The 20834-nt window shown below is 36.2% G+C and overlaps 2 protein-coding genes across 2 annotated transcripts; one reads left to right on the top strand and one right to left on the bottom strand.

Annotated features, from left to right (window-relative positions):
- Window positions 1-1074: 1074 nt before the first annotated feature.
- On the top strand, window positions 1075-3233 carry CPZ (Metallo-hydrolase/oxidoreductase superfamily protein). The gene is made up of 8 exons (XM_079060116.1): window positions 1075-1560; window positions 1629-1791; window positions 1884-1954; window positions 2250-2345; window positions 2426-2539; window positions 2664-2732; window positions 2828-2902; window positions 3035-3233. Exons 1-8 carry the CDS (start codon window positions 1162-1164, stop codon window positions 3125-3127), a joined length of 1080 nt encoding a protein of 359 aa, XP_078916242.1. The 5' UTR covers window positions 1075-1161; the 3' UTR covers window positions 3128-3233.
- LOC145124686 (Beta-ketoacyl synthase) lies at window positions 3161-6447 on the bottom strand. Its single transcript, XM_079060115.1, has 14 exons — window positions 6154-6447; window positions 5829-6058; window positions 5621-5728; window positions 5470-5541; window positions 5313-5399; window positions 5069-5220; window positions 4861-4941; window positions 4743-4776; window positions 4177-4243; window positions 4016-4092; window positions 3888-3948; window positions 3699-3781; window positions 3528-3599; window positions 3161-3433 (listed from the first exon to the last, which is right to left on the bottom strand). Exons 1-14 carry the CDS (start codon window positions 6299-6301, stop codon window positions 3269-3271), a joined length of 1437 nt encoding a protein of 478 aa, XP_078916241.1. The 5' UTR covers window positions 6302-6447; the 3' UTR covers window positions 3161-3268.
- Window positions 6448-20834: the final 14387 nt, after the last annotated feature.

Here is a 20834-nt window from a genome sequence, read left to right on the forward strand (position 1 = left end):
TTACGAACTTGTATGCTAAAATTTGATTTCTTGAACTTGTATGCTGAAGTGCTTTATGTTTTTATCATTGATTTTATCCTAGACATGTCAAAAAAGAGGCTTAGAGTTAGTTGGAATCAAGAATGTGTGGACAAAACTTTTCTTGAAGTATGCATACACGAAATACAACTAATGGTCCGGAAGGTTGTAGCTTGAAAGAAAACTCATGGAAGGTAGCAGTGTAGAAACTAAAAGATAACACAGTTTTGTAGTCGATCAAAAGCAAATGAATAATCCATACAACTATTTAAAATCAAATTATGCGGTTGGGTTGAAAGTGATGGCCAAAACATAATTTTATCGTTGATCATTGATTGTTTCGCAGTTCATAACTTTATAAGAAAATGAAATATTCATGATTAAATATTTATAGGCTTTGCAAAGTGGAGAAAGTGATGGCCAATGCATACAAGATATAAAATGAGATCCACAAGGCAATAAATATATGGCTACTTTACATGACTAGATTTCCAATCAATTATTTTCAAATGGTTCAAGTCAAATTTGTATGCAAATTATTTATGTTTAATTTGGATTTTTTTTAAGTATTTAGCTACTTTTTTCAGATTATTTATCAAAAATATATATTTTATCCAACACAACAATATAACAGAAGGGTAAAATAATCATTTTCATTATTCTACAGTCTCATCATAGATATAATAAAAACATCATGATTTCAATCAGAACATATTCAAAAAAAAAATTATTTATTTAGGCATCTAAGTCGATCAACAAATATTAGATGTGTAAAAACTATCTCATATCACTATGTACTTCAATGGTATTTGAGCATAATTTTATTCTCTTTCTTACTTGTATAAGTCACAATTATCTAAACTACTTAGATACCCAAAAATCACTAACATTGTATGGGTGTCATTGGTGGGTTAACAACTTAAGGTGTTCCATGGTTCAAACAGAAACTCTAAAGGACTAAACCTACTAACCTCAAATAGTTTAGGGGGTGAAAGTCCAATTACGACGAATGAGCACAGGATAACATAGGCAAAATTGCAAAAACATCAATTCATTACACGATCCGAAAGAACAAACGGATTACAACAAAAATCCGCCTAAACCTTTCTTAAACCCTTCTTTCAAAGATTCACCACAAGAACAATGCAATTCTCCATGACAATTACAACCCCTAGCTTCCCATCTTTACCCCCATTCCACCATTCCACCTCCCATCCCCCTTCATACAAACACCCTCCTATCACAATTCATCAAAACCCAACAAAACCCCATGATAATTCCATAAAATCCCTAAAAAATTCCGGGTTTTTATCAGCAATTGGAAACGCAATCGAAGAACAAGAGTATCGGAAAGCTAGGGCTGAAGTTATCCGAAAAGGAACAGGGTTAGAAGGTTACACAATTGAGGGTCTTTCAATCGGAGGTCATGAAACTTGTGTAATTGTTCCTGAATTGAAGTGCGCATTTGATATCGGAAGGTGTCCTGCTAGAGCAGTCGCCATGAATTTCTTGTTTATTACTCATGCTCACCTTGATCACATTGTAAGCTCTTCAATTTTTCTAATTTCGATGTTTAATTAACTAAATTTAACAAGTATTGGATTGATTAGGGTGGGCTACCCATGTATGTAGCAACTCGTGGCTTGTACAGCTTGAGTCCTCCGACTGTATTTGTTCCTCCTGCCATTAAAGATGATGTTGAAAATTTGATGGAGCTTCATAGGAAGATGGGAATGGTGGAGTTAAATCTTGATTTGGTTGCATTGGATGTAGGTCTGGTTTCTTCTTAAACCCTTTTTGTATTATGACACATTAGCATGATTTTCAAATCTTAACATTTTTGTTTTTTTTTTTTTTTTTTGAAGGAGAAACATATGAGTTGCGAAATGACCTTGTTGTACGCCCGTTTAAAACTCACCATGTGATACCCAGTCAGGTATAATTTCTTGATCTTATTTATATTGTCCCAAAAACATCATGTGAGATATAAAAAGAGTCAATTCCACATTGGAATTGATAGAGTACACAAAGGAGCCAAATCCATATTGGAATTGAATTTCTCATATTGCAGTTGTTGAGACTTGAACTTCATTATGTTTATTCGGTTATGTGTTGTTGGTTTGTGCTCTTTTGGAGTACCACTAACAATTTATGTCATTATATTGATGAATGTATGAGGTTCTAGAGAAAACAATTGACTAAAAGTGGTTGACTTTTGTGATGATCATTAGGGTTATGTTATTTACTCGGTTCGCAAGAAGCTAAAAAAGCAATACGAACATCTAAAAGGAAGGGAGATTGAGAAGAAGAAAAAATCCGGTGTTGAGGTTTGAGTTTTGGATTTATATTTTCCATAAACACTATTTATACATTGTCACTCTTTCATAATTTCTACTTGTGATTTTAGATCACCGATATCATATTGTCCCCGGAGGTGGCATTCACTGGAGATACAACTTCTGACTTTCTACTTGATCCAAGAAGTTCCGATGCCTTGAGGGCCAAAGTTCTCATAACTGAGGTACCTTCTTTGTTAATATTATCAAATCTAAGCGACTCATGGCTAAATCTCAGTGGATTGTGACACAATAAAGTTATCATGTTACTTACAATACTCTGTTGCGTATTTTTTAATTATTGGATAGGCGACTTTTTTGGACGATAAATGCAACATCGAGCATGCACGAGAACATGGTCACATGCATATTGATGAGGTATTTGATACATTCGATATACACGCTTCAAAATTTTAGGAAAAGAAAGATTTATTTTTGTATGCAAGGATTATAATTGAAGATTTAAATTTTAGATTATGGAGCATGCTAAGTGGATCCGAAACAAATCCATTCTTTTGACTCATTTTTCTTCACGTTACCATATCGAGGTAATCAAATAACCCTCACAAGTTTTTGTTCTTTTAGAACAAGACAGAACACGTTGTACTGTGTCTGACATGTATTGGATATTAATGGAACAAAAGACAAAAATGCCCTCCTCATATCTTTTTTTTTTGTAGGAAATTCGTCAAGCTGTGGCAAAATTGCAATCGAAGGTTTCGGGCAAAGTTGTTCCTCTTACGGAAGGTTTTAGGTCAATGTACACATCATAAGATATAATTTAAGGTTCTCAAATTTTGTGGGAATTTTTGTTGAATCATTGTGCATATGTAAAATTTTAACTAAGAACCATTGTTAAAGAAAACATGTTTCATGGAATCAATATCTCAACCAAAAAGTGTTGATTAAAACTCTTATGAAATTTTTGCAAACAGAAGTGCAGCATTTGTTCCTCCAAATCCAAAAGCATTTGATAAAGCTGCTTTGATTTGCATCTTCTTTGTAGTTTTCAAAGGCATAAAAGCTTCTTCAAAAATGGGATCCGGGTTACTTATATTAAGCGACAAGGGCGCAATACCCTACAAATAAAAATAATCAACAAATTAAATAAATAACAATCGAGTTTTGTAATAATTAAAAAAAAAAAAAAAATTGCAAGATTTTGTATTTTACTTTATGAATGGCAAGAATTGTAAATATTGCCTCAACAGCTCCAGCAGCCCCTAGAAGATGCCCAATAGCACCCTGAAATGTGTGAAAACGTATTTTCTTTTCGGGTTATTTTGATGATTAAATTAAAAACTTTATTAAAAATTAAAATAAGATGTTTTTTAAAAGTTATACCTTTGTGGATGAAAAAGCTAAGGCACCAGACATTGCATGTTTGGAAAATAACGACTTAATTGCATGGGCTTCCACCATGTCACCTAATGAGTAAACAAATTGAATTTTACATTTACTTTTTTTTTTTAATATTTATTGTAAAGTAAATAAGTAGTGAATATTATATATATTATATTAAAAGGGTATTACCAAGAGGCGTAGATGTCGCATGTGCATTCACATAGTCCACTTGATCATGGCAAATACCCGACTTTTGTTCACAAGAAAAGATAAATTATTATTAAAAAAAAAAAAAAAACATATTTTTAACCTAATACCTGTTTTAAAGCACGTGACATGGCCAAAATGGCGCCTCTCCCATCTGTGTGTGGTTGTGTGATGTGATGTGCATCACCTTATAACAAGAAAGTTCATATGTTAAAAGATATAAAACATGAAGTCAAAGTATGACAACTAAAAGTCAACAAAAAAGTCAAACCTGACATCCCATAACCACGAAGCTCCGCATAAATCTTTGCTCCTCTCTTTTTCGCATGTTCAAGTTCCTAACACAATATAATGTTTAGAGTTAAATTACACGAATGGTCCCTATGGTTTGGGGTAATTTGCACTTTTGGTCCCTAACTTATTTTTTTAACTCGGAAGGTCCTTACTGTTTGTTTTTGTTGCGCGTTTGGTCCCTGTCTTACCTAAAAAAGCTATTTTGCGCTTGATTTTTTTAATTTATTTAAATAATATGAGATAGGTAAGGTGATGTGGAAATGAGGTTGAGAGTGTATTTATTTATATAAATTAAAAAATCAATGGCAAAATAGTCTTTTTAGGAAAGACAGAGACCAAGCGCGCAACAAAAACAAACAGTAAGGACCTTCCGAGTTAAAAAAATAAGTTAGTGACCAAACGTGCAAATTACCCCAAACCATAGGGACCATTCGTGTAATTTACTCTAATGTTTACAAAAATATGATGGAAAGAAAAATACATAGAGGGCAAATTTGTAAAAAGTTGAAACTTTTTTCTATCAAAAGAAACATGATTACTCACTTCCAAGACAAGAACACCAGCACCTTCTCCTATTCTGCATCAAAAAAAAAAATAATAATAATTTTTATTGCTTTTCACATAAAAAAAATCATATATTTAAAATTATTTACTAACATACACAAATCCATCACGATCACAATCAAAAGGGCGTGAAGATTCTTGAGGGGTAGAATTGTATTTTGTAGATAACGCCCTTAACCTACATCAAATATAGATCAATCATATTCATATAATCATATCACATAAAATAAAATCCAATCCTTCTTTTATAATCTAAAATCAAGAAATCTAAATGCTAAATGTTGACCTAATTATTATTTTATTACCTACAAAATCCTGCTATAGATAAAGCATCAATGCTAGCTTCTGTTCCTCCAGCCACCATGACATCAGCATCTCCAAATTGAATCATTCTTGCTGCATCACCAATTGAATTTGCCCCTGTGGCACAAGCTGTCACTGCAGCATGATTTGGCCCCTAAATTCAAAGATTTATACTGAATTTGGTTAATCTATTTTTCATGAAGAAAACTTTATTTGGAATAATGATTTTATGATTTATTTACACACCTGGAAGCCATACTTCATGCTGACGTGTCCAGCTGCCATGTTGATTAAGATTCGAGGGACAAAAAAGGGACTAAGGCGTCGTAGTTTCTAAGTTCAAAAAATCAATTAGTTGATGAAAAAGGGTATAAAATAAATGGAAAATTGTAGAAAGATAAACCTTTTCGCAGATTAATTGTGATGCATCTAGTATATCACCAATGCTTCCAATTCCTCCACCTATAGAAACACCCTGATTGATTTAAGTTAGAACAAAAAAACAAACAAAGAAAGAAAGAAAGGGGGAAAATGACATTATTAAGGAAATTTACAGTTTTTTCCTTTTCATCCTGCTCAGAGGGTATCCAGTTTGCATCTTTAAGTGCTTCATCTGCAGCACATAGGGCGTAGCTTATGAACCTTGCCATTGATTTACCATGCTGAAAATGGAAATCCCCAAAAAGAAAAATGATTATTTGATTGATTATAGTTGGATAATCATGAAAATGATAGACTTGAAAGATTGTTGTTGTATAATACCTTGGAATCGAGCCATAATGCTTCGTTGAATTCGCCAGGTTTAGTACCAGAAGGCACGATACCAGCCACTTTGGAAGTCAGTTGATCAAATGTATACGATTGAGTGTCTCGATCGAATCCATTCATCTTTAGGTCTTCGAGAGATAAAGCTCTGATACCACTTTCCCCTTTGATTAACCGATTCCATGTAGTTTCTACTCCGCAACCCAATGGTGTAACCATTCCTAATCCTATAACAGTTTGAAAATAGCGCACGTTGAATCAAAAAGGTAAATAGAAGAACTCAATTCAAGATGCAGCGACTCTGTCTGAGGGAAGAACTTACCAGTGACAACAACTCTTCTATAAGGGAAAAAAGGAGGAGATTTGAAGGGCTCAAGAGAGCTGCTAGAAGATGAGAAATTTCGATGAATACAGTGGCATAATTGTGCAGATTTACACCACCAACGCCTCTTCATAGCCATCAGAGGCATTTCGATTGGGGTTTTTTTTGGAGGAATTCGGCCAGGATGAAGAAATCTCTAAAACCCCTGCCTCATTTTGCTGTTCGTGTATTTATCTTGTTGTTTGTGCCCTTGGTGTACGAATGCAATGTCAGTTTTTACCCTTAACATTTCAACTGTGATAGGGTTTCCCTTAACCTCTGTGTTAGAAGTAGGGGTAGTAGATTTTAATATCCGAATCAGTATCTGAAATTTCGGATATAGATTTATATATTGAGATCGTATATCCAAAAATACCAATTCCTTTTAAGCCTTTACTAATTCCTTTTAAGCCTTTATCTACTTGACAATTTAATCCACTCATAGACGTTATTTGTTTATTACATCCATTGATGATACAAGTTAAATATTTTACAAACAATATACTAATGTAAATGGATTAGAAATTCATCGGTGAATGTATTCATATATTTCATATTATTATCAAGTGGCTCCATAAACGAAAATAGATCATTCATTTTAAAATTCTATCATGTTTAGTTTTGAATGGATTATGGATTAAAAATAATAATAATAATAATAAACAGAAGGTTGCATAGAAAATATATAAAAACTATATGGAAGCATCTTCATATAAATAATGGTTATTGATATATTATAATTTCATGTTTACATTTAGACTCTATGTACCATGAGGTAATTTACATATGATATGGTAAAATAAGATTATTTATTCAAGTATATGAGCATGGTTATGTAAATAATAGTTATTACATAATCACATGCAGAACTAGTGCGTTTAGTTATAGAAAAATGAGTCGCTTTCCGAAAAAAAATTCCAAAAAAAACAATAATTTTGAAAACGCGTTTAGTTCAATAAATTTTCTAAATTTTTCACAGAAAATGAAAATTTTCCATTTTCCAAAAAGACTAATATTATAAAAGTCCTAATTTTTTAACGCGTAATTGGAAAAAGCCCTAATATTTTTTTTATTATTGTTATGGCCACAATTTTCTCGAAAAATTATCGCTCTAGCCTACGTAACGAGTTTCATGGTTAACTTGGTTAATTTTTTTGCAAAATTAGTCCTAAAAAATTCAAATTTGGTCCCCGAGGTTTGCAAAAAATTACACCATATGGTTTTTAACTTTATTTTTCGTTTTTTGTATACTTTATTTATTTTCGGAATTTTTTTATAAGACAAAATTGCAAAAATGGTCCCTGTGGTATGCATTTTTTGGGGGTTTTAGTCCAAACCACGACTTTTTTTTATTGATGGTCCTTTTGAGCTAGTTTCTTTGTGTTTTTGGTCCCTCAGTAAACTGAAAAGACTATTATGCCCTTCTCATATATTTTTTTTATGTCTTTTCTATTTAATTTAAATGAAAAATAAAATAACTAACTAATTTGGGGCCCACATCTCTCTCTCTCTCTCTCTCTCTCTCTCTCTCTCTCTCCATTCCAAAAATCAAAAACCCACCATTCCAATTCATGTCTGAGTTCATGTTCGTGATTTCTAGGAAACCCACCATTCCAAAAATCAAAAACCGAAACCCAATTTCAGAAAGATATACTTTTCCGGAAATAATAACAAAAAAAACAGAAATCAAATGTGTGTTCTTCGGGAAACCATTTTTCTGTTTGTTCTTCAACCCAGGAATCAAATATCCAAGTGTTCATCTCTGAGTTTATGTTCTTCATTTTTAAGAAATCCATCATTACAGAAATCAAAAATCAAAACCCAAATTCAAAAAACCATTTCATAAATCGATCAAAAAAATGAATCCAAGGCTGCAAACACACACCGATAGACACATACACACCCAAATGTTAGGTTGCTCGAGGAAAATAGGGGTGAGAGATTTGGATCGTATAAGAAGAAGACACACAAACACACACATAACCTCCGACGTCTCTCCTTTTATCTTTCTTCTTCTTAGTCATAAACCCAAACACATCATCGAGTGTGGCCTGTTCGAATTGAGAGCCAATCTTCTTCTCCAAAATCGATTTACAGTCTTCGATTTTTGTGTGTGTTTATGGTTGGGGAAGAAGAAGCGGGGTTAGGGTGTGTTTTTGATCTGCCTTCGAACCAATTCTTTTTCGCCTTGGTTGTTGCCGCCGGAAACGTAAATTAAACCCTTAGAGGGTCGCCGGAGATCGATCTCTCCGCCCCTCCTTGCAATTCGATCAAACATCACCGGAGCATTTTTTTTCTGCCTGCTTCTGTTCATCTTCTTCGATCTGCCATGGACAAAATTCCTTTCCCCTTATTTGTGTTGGAGAGAGAGAGAGAGAGGTATGTGGGCCCCTATTTTTATTATTATTATATATATATATATATATATGAAAAAAGAAAAATGGAAAATAAATATAATAAGGGCATAATAGTCTTTTCAGTTTACTGAGGGACCAAAAACACAAAGAAACTAGCTCAAAATGACCACCAATCAAAAAAGTCGTGGTTTGGACTAAAACCCCAAAAAATGTATACCACGGGGACCATTTTTGCAATTTTGTCTTTTTATAAATATATTTACATTTTTTATTTTCTTTTTTTATATATACTTTATTTAATTTCATTTTTTTTAACTTTATTTATCCATAATTTGATTTTTTTTACCTTTTCTTTTCTATTTTTTAGTGTATATATAGAGTATATTAGAGTTTTTTTTTAGTTTTTTTTATTTTTGTTTTCGTATTATATTTTTAATTTTTTCATCTTTTTATTTTTTTAATTTTTTTTTCTTATTTGTTTTCCAATTATTTGGTTTTATTTTTTTGTATTTTTAACTTTTTATTGACCTTTTTCAAAAAATGTAAAATGTATTAATATATTAGAGTATATTACAATTTTGATAATTTATAGTTTTTGTAATTTTTTATTTTTATTCAAGTAAATAAAATAGTTATGTTTATATTTGTAATTTCGGTCCAACTTATTTTCCTTTTATTCATTTTTCTTTAGTGCTATTATATTTATGTTACGAAAATGAAAATTAAAAAAAATAGCTTGTTTATTGAGAATTAGTGTTTTAATGTGTTATATAACTTGCAAATTAAATCATATTTCTATATGTGATATCAATAGTTTAAATTCAAGATAATATTTTTCAATTTGATAATAGACTAAAAGAAAAAACAAAAAATATAATAATAGTCGGTCTCTATAAAAAAAAAACTTGTTACAGTAATTTAAATTGAATTCAAGTTCGTATACTTGAATCAAAATAAATAAAAATATCAGAAAAACCATAAATAACTAAGATAAAAAAAAATAGCAAACAAAAGGTAAAAAGGTAAAAAGGTAAAAAAAAATCAAATTGTTGAAAAATAAAGTTAAAAAATGAAAATAAATAAAGTATATAAAAAAGAAAACAAAAATATATATATATATTTATAAAAAAAACGAAAATAAATAAAATATACAAAAAACGAAAAATAAAGTTAAAAAACCATGTGGTGTAATTTTTTGCAAACCTCAATGACCAAATTTGAACTTTTTAGGACTGATTTTGCAAAAAAAAAATTAACCAAGTTAACCATAAAACTCGTTAAGTGGGCTAGAGTGATAATTCAGCAAGAAAGTTGTGGCCATAACAATAATAAAAATAATATTAGGGCTTTTTCCAATTACGCGTTAAAAATTTAGGACTTTTATAATATTAGTCATTTCCAAAATTACAAAGAACTTAGAAATTTTTGAAAAACCGACAATCATTTTTTCTTGTAATGACCCAAAATTTACAAAGAAATTTTCGTTTTTAATTAATAAAACACATTTGCATAAACCATGAAATCTCAACATAATTGTTTTCAAATCAGTACTCATTACAACTTAGTTAATTCATCAGAGTGTCCCCAAAACATATTAGTAAAAGAGAGATAGAGTGCACGCCGCGCCATCACGCCTTGCCCTTGCCCTTGGGCTCAGATGTACCTGAAACAATCCACAAATTATAAGCTAATGCTTAGTGAGTCCTCCAGAGCATATCCCACACACAAACCACATAACACATATCGAATTAGCCATACACTACGTAAGTCACAAAAGTCATACATTCGACAAACAAGGAAGCCCTGGAAACCCTCCCGGGTTTTATACTAAATGCCATGGGACCCCCACGTGGTCCTTATCTGCCATGGGAACCCCCACATGGTCTTCCTGCCTTGGGGACCCCCACAAGGTCTTCCTGCCTTGGGAACCCCCACAAGGTCTTCCTACCATACAAAACATAATGCAAACTATACAAGCAAGTATTTTAGGATGACATGGAAACCTTCCAAGGTCTTACACCAAAAGCCACGGGAACCCCCACGTGGTCTTCCTTGCAAATAACATACCATCATATCGCACATTCAATCAATAACAGTATCTCATAAAATGGGCCGACCTTGGTGCCTTAAACCCGTTGATATGGTGAGAAGACTCACCTTTCACAGGCTGAACCGGTAAACTGTAGTCAGATATATCCCACGCTGCTCCTCCCAAACTGCCTATAATCAATGAGTAAGTAACTCAGAATAATCCCATAAATACCCCCAGGGTCAACCCTGGTCAAAGTCAAGGTATATAGTCAAGGTCAACAGACCATATTGACCTTGACTCGACGAGTACAATCAGTCACTCGTCGGGTTTCCTGCTTCACTCACCAACTCGCCGAGTCACCTGAGGGACTCGTCGAGTTCCTTGGTGTTCACGGCCGTAAACCACCAACCGTACACCCCTGACCGTGAACCCTTGGCCGTAAACCTTTGGTCGTGAACCCTCTCGACTCGCCGAGTCACCAGAGGGACTCGACGAGTTCTCACATAATCCATTCATTCCAGTGGGGTTTAAGGTTTCAAACTTCAGATCCATACTCTCCTAGTGAAGATATCACGTAAAGTTGCAAACTTTACATGCATGCATAGCCTCACATGGCCATAACACCAAAACTAACCTTCAAACAAGGTTATTATGCATGGAGAGGGAATGAGCTCAATAAAAGATGCAACTTTATGATATTTGGGGCCTAAGAAGGTCCAGATCTGGAACCAGATCCTTGTGATAGGTCCATATCTAAGCTTGCTTCCACTTCCTCAAAGTTGGTCACAACTCTCAAATAGAATTTATGCTCAAGGTAACAGATTCATACCTCAAATCAATGCCCAAGACGAACTAGATGCTAGATCTAGTGTTTTCCCCTTGATACTTCTTCTTCAAGCTTGGAATTATCCCTAAAATCCCAAGGATAAGCTCCCAATTGATCTTGCTTCACTCACAAGAGGGTGTGCGCCCGTAGACGTTCTTCTATGGTGCTAAGGGAGGCTACTGGGACGGATAATGACGTTTATATAGGGGGCAAACCCCAAATTTAGAGTTTTCTCTAAACAGCTCGGACTCGCCGAGTCAACCATTCGACTCGCCGAGTCGGTCCTGTTCCGCGTTTCATGATCTCACGACCCTACTCGACGAGTTGACCTCCCAAATCGCCGAGTCCATGCATAAATCCTTTCCAATCCAAACCAGGTGTTACATTTCCACATTTTTCTAATTCCAAAAAATTTCAAAGATATAAACACACCCACCCCATCCCCACCCACCTCTACATACCCTGACCCTAACACCCCCAATGCACCCACTCCCAAGACCCACCTGTCACACCCCGAAACCGTGATGGCGGAATCGTTCCGGGGCGGAGGACGTCATGTATAGCATCACAACCAATGTGAAATAGCAACCATAGCAACACAACCATCACAGTGTATACATATATGAAGATGTTTACATCAATTTGAAACTTGTTTGAATTACATCAGAGAGTACATATAAAATATAAACATAAGACTCTTATTACTCCAACTTCTCATAAATCCAGCAGGTACCTGTCTACTGATTTCCTGAGAATACAAGCAGTTTGAAAATATCAGCATAAAGCTGGTGAGTTCATAAGCGGTAGTTTGTAATGAAAACTTGTTGATGAGCTCGTAAAAAGTATTTTGTATAGCGTCAAGAAAATCCGATATTTTCTTTAAGTGAAAAATGTAGCGTTATCCGTTCCATATAAACCATGAATGTTCGTTACTGAAAACTGTAGTGATATGTGAAAATACTACTTCATGTGACTAGCTAAGGCTAATCATGAAGTATAAGTATATTGTATATGAAATCCTTGCATAAACGATTTTGGTTGAAAACCCTGGCTTCAGCCTTTATACGTAGTGTGTTAGTTCTATTTAGTATAAATAAAACTGTTGAAGGGTGACAGGTTGTAAACTAAAGGGTGAATTATACATAATGTGAGTCGTATAACCATACTTGATATGACTAGAGACCTTTCCAACGTTCTTCAGGCGTCGAGTTAAATGACATTTGTCACCCTGGGCATGCCTGCCCAACTGTAGCTAGCAGTTCGGGTGTGGGATTGTCAGTCCCGAATAGATCTATTAACAAATCTCACGCTCTCCCTCCAGGAGACTCTGGTTATACTATGATAGGATTTATCCCTGTACACCTAAGGGTACAGTAGTGAAGTAGCACCTCATAGTATCGTACAATCTAGTTTACATGTAGTGTAGTAGCGTTCTACCGTAGTGAAAATCCGAATGTATATCGTTTGTAGTGATAATTACAGTTATGAAAACGCGATAAAGTAGTGATGCAAATTGTAAACTATTTATGTCTTAGTGCATACGTTTAGTAGTGAAAGTTTCTATACTTGTTATGCTTAGAAAATCCCAAACAATACCGATTATAGTTTGCATGTAAAACGTAGTGAATAGCGAGTCCGGAAAACCATGCAATTTTAGTGAAAACGTCCCTTATGCTCAACACAGTACAAAAGGGTTAAAGTATGAGAATTTCATGAGTTTTGAAAACCTTTATGTTTAGCTTGTATCCCCCCCCCCCTGAAACATTCAAAATACGGAAAATGTAGGGGTATGAACTCACCTCGAGCGAGTGGTTTGATTGAAGGATCGATACGAAGAGCCGGGTGTTTTGGTGAAGCCCTGAACACGATTCGATCCTAATAACATGTAATGACACATAAACGAGTCAAATGAAGGTATTTCACCTCTAGATGTGATGAAGAACCACTCTAAGAACTTGGGACTACTCGCACTAAGTGTTAGGACATCAAAGGATTGCATGAGGGAGGTGTATGGCCACCTTAAAGGTGTGTATGGCCATGGGTGTGCGGCCCAATGGGTGTGTGGACGTACACTCATGATGGAAGGTGCCTTTGAGGTGTTTTTAAGGTCCATACTTGCATCCATGAAGTGTCCTAGGTCCATACTTGGTTGTAGTACAAGTTTACGGTCTTAGAAATGGGTTTGTGGTCCTAGGATGTGTGTGTGTGGTCGCACACAGGAGTGTGCTGCCGCACACAGGAGTGTGCTACCATACACAGGAGTGTGTGGCCGTACACATGAGTGTGCTGCCGTACACCGGAGTGTGCTGCCGCACACATGAGTGTGTGGTCATACACCCATCAAGTTTTGAAGAATACGAAGAACTCGAAAAGTTTTAAGCTTAGATCAAGGTGTCTTACCACTATAACAAGCTGAATGATGGAGTAATTCACGTTCTTGATGCCCTTAGAGTGTTCTTGGATGAAGTTTTTAGTGAGAGAAAGTAGAGAGAGAAAGTAGAGTGCAGCCAAATGAAAGGAATGAGTGAAAGGGGTCACCTTATATATATAGGGATGAGTGTGCTGCCAGGAGATGTGTGTGCGGCCGCACACCCATGTGTACGCCCGTACACTCCCTCCAAAGGTGCGTATGGCCTTGTTTTGACAGCATACGACTTGCTGACTCATTCCTAGACTCAACCTTGGTCATGCTCAAGCTTAGAATCACTTAAACGAACCCTTGAATAGTACTAGAAATCGACAAAACAAGTTGAATAATGATTGAATTGATTAATTATACAAGATTGAAGTTCCGGGTTGTCACATCATGCCCCCGTTAGAGGGAATTTCGTCCCGAAATTCAAGGATAAAGTACAATCATGAACTTGGAAAGAGATGGGGGTACTTCTGCTTCATTGAATCCTCGCGCTCCCAAGTGAATTCAGGACCCCGCTTGGCATTCCAGCGGACGTTCACTATCGGGATGCGACTTTGCTTTGTACGTTTGACTTCACGGTCCATGATTTCAACAGGTTCTTCCACAAAACGTAGACTTTCGTCCAGATCGATCTCGTCGAGAGGAATCACAAGTGTCTCGTCGGACAGACACTTCTTTAGGTTCGACACGTAGAAGACAGGATGGATGTTGCTGAGCTCTCGAATGGTCCAACGTACCTTGGGTTTAGCTTTCCACGTTTTCCGAAACGTATCATGCCTTTCCAGGGCGAGACCTTCAGAAGGACGCGGTCACCGACCTGGAATTCCAAGGGTTTTCGTCTCTTATCGGCGTAGCTCTTTTGTCTATCTCGTGAGGCTTTCAGTCGTTCTCGGATTTGCACAATCTTTTCAGTCGTCTCTCGGATAATTTCAGGACCAGTGAGAGTGCTGTCAGGGACTTGACCCTTGACTAGCTGCGTGTCACCCACTTCAGCCCAGCACAGAGGGGATCTGCACTTGTGGCCATAGAGGGATTCAAACGGCGCAGCCTTGATGCTGGTATGGTAGCTGTTGTTGTAGGAAAATTCAACCAAGGGAAGATGAGTGTCCCATGACGCGCCGAAGTCGATGAGGCAGGCTCTCAACATATCTTCCAATGTCTGAATTGTTCTCTCACTTTGTCCATCTGTTTGAGGGTGATAAGCTATGCTCATATCCAATTTAGTTCCAAGAGCCTTCTGTAGTGATTGCCAGAATCTCGAAGTAAACCTGCTATCTCGGTCAGAGATAATGGATACAGGTACCCCATGAAGGCGAACTATCTCTTGAATGTAGATCCGTGTAAGTCTCTGTCGCACCCCCAAACCAGAACAGCGGAAACGTTCGGGGACGGAGGACTTAAGGTAAGTATCACAACACATGTAACATAGTAATCAAAGTACAAACAACCATTGCATTAATAAGTATAAGTTTTACATAAGTGTTTAAACATTACATATTCAAACACTAAAGTAGGTACAACAGATGACAAGAGTCGCGGTACGGTACTAGGTAGTCTTCTCAAAAGCTTCTGGAGTGTACCTGTCTATTGGATTCCTGAGAATACAAGTTATTTGGAAAGAGTAGATCAGCATTTAAGCTGGTGAGTTCATAAGTATTTTAGTTCTGTTAAGTATACCCTAATGTTCTTTGAATAAGTTCACTGGTTTCTCTAGGAAATCCTATATTTCCTGAGGTGCTAGATTGATAACCTCAATAGTTTCCCTCTGTAATTACTTAGTTTATACTGATTATACATAACACAATATCGAATGGACAGTCAATTGGGTGTATCTGCCCTAAGCCCACAACCAAACAAGGAACAGGAAGTAAGGCGGAAGTCACACATTTCACTGTCAATCGGATATTACTTATGTATAACTATGATGTAATAACTAAGGAATTATAGAATTAACCACTAAAGGTCTTTTATGTTATACTAGTTTACCGAGATTGAGTGACTAAGTTCCATTGGATAAGTGGTTTAATCCCATAAACCGTTCTCTTTGTATTACTGTTTTATATTTGTATTCCTTTATGAAAACTTGAAACTGAGAGTGTGCCTGGCTCCACCAGGTGTTAATGAAAACTGTATTAAACCATTGTATTTTGTATTCTATAAACTGGTACTTTGAAGGTGTACTTTCGTTTATTTGTTTATACACTAACGTATTGTTAATACCTTTTTAATGAGTAGTTTTTATTATAACCATAGTATGACGGATGGCCTGAAACAAACGCTTTGTGGGCGTTTAAACTGGTGATAACAATTGTCACTCACCGGCGTGTATGCCGGACTGTAGCTAGCAGCCAGAGTGTGGGGTTGTCAATCCCGATATAGATCTACACACACTTGTTTCGATCCCCGGATGGAGATTCTGGTTATAATGTCAGGACTTTCCTATGTTGTCTAAAATGAATTAAACAACCTGAATATAGAGTCTCATAAAAAGCATATTAAACGTTACATGTATATTAGTTTTGAAAACCCAATCATTCTGAAATAATGATTGACAGTATATTCTTAGTTTTCCAAACATGTATTTGTGTAAACCCTTGATTTGTTTTGAATCAAAACCCTGGTTTCTTGTAAAACAGTGTATTCTAATATACTTGAATTATGTATTATTACCTCGTGTTTGCTAACTCGGGCACTCTGTATAGTACCTTTGCTAATGCAAACCCGGCAGAATGTATTATTACCTCGTGTTTGCTAACTCGGGTACTCTGTATAGTACCTTCGCTAATGCAAACTCGGCGGGATGTATTATTACCTCGTGTTTGCTAACTCGGGCACTCTGTATAGTACCTTTGCTAATGCAAACCCGGCATTACCACGTGTTTGCTAACCCTGGTACTCTGTATAGTACATTTGTTAATGCAAACTAGGTATGATGTATCTTGACTTCTTTAATATGTTGTTTTTATATTAAAGGTATTATACATATTTTGGTATAGTTGAATGTATTTTGGTAATTTCCTTGGAAAGTATACAGTTGTAAATCATACTTGTATCTTTAGTTTTGAATGATAAATTATACCTATTATAATTTATATGTTCTATCTGATTAGCATGGTTTCTCATGGATGAACATCTTTGCTCAGCCTGATACAAAGGTGAAGATACCAAAAGGAGTAACCTTTGGCACTCATATATGTATAATATATATATAATTAAGAAGGAAACGACCTCCGGACAAACAATACAACCCTAATTCCACATCCAAACAAGGAAAAGGATATAGGATAATTCATTAGTCCTAAGCCCTTCAAATCTTATTTATATATTTATACATATATAAACATGATTTTGGCATTTATACTTTGAAATAGCTTATAAAACATTTTTCAAAGAATTTAACGGAGTTTTTACATGACTTTAAAGATTTAACATGGCTTCACGTTATTTTGGAAGTATTTGATAATTCTTAAAAGCATACGGAATCATTTTGTGTGATTATTATCACATACAGTTATTAACACAATTTAATATTGTGTTAAACCTGTATTCCCCCCCTAAAAAGTATTTAAAAACCATTGAAAAGGTAAATTATAGGGGTATGAACTCACCTTGATAAGCGGTGATTCGGGCAGAGTTTCGTTTCCCGTAAAGAGTTTATTTAACGAGAAACCGGCTCAAATTGGGCAGAGTTTCGACAGGAGAGAGGTTACTTCTCAGGAATATCGGGGCTTCGAGCCTTGCTTAGGGTTCAAGACTTGATACCGGGGCTTTAGGGGTTGTATATGAGCTTATGGGAGTGGAAAATCTGAAAGAGGATGAAAATTGGGGTGAAAAAGTGTAAAAATTCGGAAGCCCTCGCATGCATATATATAGTCCGAAGGTTCGGACCCGGAGCTATGCGAAGCCGACACGCGTCGGACAGGTGGCTTACTTCGGACCGAAGGCTCGCAAGGTGCTAGGCTCGGATTGGACCAAACCTCGGTCCAATGGGAAGGGGCCACGTGCGAAGGAGGGTGTCCGAGGGGTGTCTCCGGGGCATCTCATGCGAAGCTGTTCGCTTCTAAGTGGACCTCAGCTGCGGTCCAATCAGGAGGTGCCACGCATGGGTTCGGTCCACTCAGCAGCTGCCACGTGCGAGGGTGACGTGGCATGCGAAATTGCCCGTTTTTTCCCATTTTTTCTTTATTTTTGTGCCAAACTTGCGAAAATCATAACTTTTGCATACGAGCTCCGTTTTTGGCGTTCTTTATATGCACGCGTAGGTAAAATCATACTCTACGACTTTTGTTTAGACTTCGTCGGCTAATTTCGACTTTATTTTTAATATTATTATTTTAAACAGACCGGGACGGGAATCCGTTAAAAATTCATAACTTCTTCATCCGACGTCCGTTTTCGTCTGTCTTTTTACCGTTGTGATACTTTTGACGAGACCTTCGATTCTCGTTTAAGTTGCGTTGGCCAAATATCGATCGATTTATATTTCGAATTTTTAGCTGTCTACTGCTAAACCGAAACTTCGAAAAATCATAACTTCCTCATACGAAGTCGGATTTTCACGTTCTTTTTATGAACGTTCTCGGTTTAACATATTCTACAAGTTTCATTTAGATTGTTAAGGCTAAAAATCCTTTTATCGAAAATTCGCTTTTTACACTGAACAGTGTTTTGCCGGTTTTACCGCGGATTTTCGATTGGTCATAACTTCTTCGTTATAACTCGGATTTCAGTGTTCTTTATGTTTTTGGAAACCTTGTTACAAACTCTACCACTTGGTTCATCCCAATTACAATTATTGATCAATTAATTTTTGACCAAAATTTGACTGGTGTCACATTATCCCCCCGTTAGAGGGAATTTCGTCCCGAAATTAAGTCTAAAGTGATACTCATGGACTAGGTCTAATCTTTCCTATCCCAAGTGAATTCAGGTTCCTGGTTTGTAATCTAGCGAACCTTCACTAACGGGATGAGACTTAGCGTGGTTCTTCAGATGTCCCTATCCATGGTTTTTATTGTTTCTTCTATAGAGTGTAGACTTTTATTTAACTTGATTTCATCGAGTGAAATAACAAGTGTTTTATCGGATAGACACCTCTTTAGATTTGATATGTGAAAGATGGGATGAATGTTATTAAGTTTTTGTGGTAGTTTAAGTTTAAAAGTACAAGACCGATTCTGGTAAGAATCTCAAATGGTCTTATGTACCTTGAATTTTGTATTCCACGCTTTCACAAGCGCATCTTGTCCTTCCAGGGTGAGACCTTCATATGACAAGGTCATCAATCATGGAATTCCAAGGGTTTTCTTTTATCGAAGCTGTAGCTTCTCTTGATTAACTCTGGAAGCTTTATGGCGTTTCCCGATTCGTATTTTGTTTTTGGTAGTTTCTCGGATAATTTCCAGATCAGCGAGGGTGCTGTGTGGAAATTGGATCTCTAGCTAGTTGCGTATTACCTACTTTAGTCCAGTGCAGATAGAATCTGTACTTATGACCACAGAAGGTTTCGAATGGAGCAACTTAAATGCTAGCATGTTAAAGGACTCGACTAATTGGTAAATGGATATCCCATTCTTTACCATAGCCGATCCCATAGAATCATGACTACTCTGGTTCCTAGAGGTTTTTGAGTGACGGCCTGAACTGGGAGATGATTCTATTATCTCAGTGGAGATAATAGATATTGGCATACCGTACACTCACACGTTCTAGTTATCTTCTCTGCTTGCCACATTTTCAGGTTTCAAGGCTTCCTGTCGAGCCTCCTTACTCTATGTGGAGAGATTTGAATGGGTTATCATAGTCCATGATTGGTACTATGACTTGGGTACTCCTTCCGACTTAGGGTGTTGGCTAATATATTGGCTTTGTCGATATGATAACGAATTTCAAATTCGTAGTCATTTAGTAGCTCAACCCATCGTTGTGGTCTCATGTTGAATTCTACCTGGTAGAATATATGATGCAGGCTTTTGCTCCGAAGTTCATGATCAGACTCATACTTGGCTCATCCACCATAACCTCGTGTATACAAGTCCTATATAATTTAGATTTCACAAGACGTTCGGATGGGCGACTCTACCCCAGGTCCACAACCAAACAAGGAACAGGAGATAGGGCGGAAGCACACATCCTTAATCTTGTTAAGTCTAACTTATATACCACCCTCGTGTATACACTTAGCAGCGATAGATTAACTTAATGAGTTCTTAGTCTCTATTCTTGAACTTGACCTGCGGTACAATGATTTTCCTATGAGATCTATTGAGGTACTTCGGTAGTTACTGACTTCTAAGACTACTTCGGTGCTTTTCGTTTGAAGTTTCCTGTCTACTGAGTAGGCTAGAATGGCGGTGTACTCTTCGCATGGGTACTTCTGAAGTTTTGAAACGAGAGACAACCTAAGGGTTTTGTGTTATGGATTGAAAGAATTTCATCTTACGGCTAATTAAGGAAAAAGTTCTCTTATACAGCATAAGAATTTTTCACATGGCAAGGGCTAGGCCAAACCATGTCGAATGAGGATGTCAGAATTTTCTCGACGAAATAGATATTAAGTCGTTCTGGGACGAATGATTACTAGGGTGATATCCTATGTACCTAAGTTTTCAGCACTTCTGGTTTTATTCTGTTATTATTACTACGAACCCCTTTTTGATTCATAATTGGCGGGTATTACCAATACGAGGGTTCTGTTAATTTGAAATTATGAACTTTCATGAAACGATCCTTACTAGGTCTCTCTATAATCGTTTGGTGTATACAAGTCATGTATAATTTAGATTGGTAAGACCTTTGACTGAGCAACCCTGCCCTAAATCCACAACCAAACAAGGAACAAGAAATGAGGCGGGATTACTCACTCTAGGTCTACAAATCTTAATTATAAATGACCCTTATGTATACACTAAGTCATCATAGCTTACCTGTTACGGTTTCAAATTTTTATATAAGTGTTATGATTTAATTTTAACGGAAGAGTAATCATAATTATAGATAATTATCGGGGTT

This window comes from Lactuca virosa, chromosome 7 (genome assembly GCF_052849685.1).
Source record: "Lactuca virosa cultivar CGN04683 chromosome 7, Lactuca_virosa_CGN04683_v6, whole genome shotgun sequence".
Classification (NCBI taxonomy): domain Eukaryota; kingdom Viridiplantae; phylum Streptophyta; class Magnoliopsida; order Asterales; family Asteraceae; genus Lactuca; species Lactuca virosa.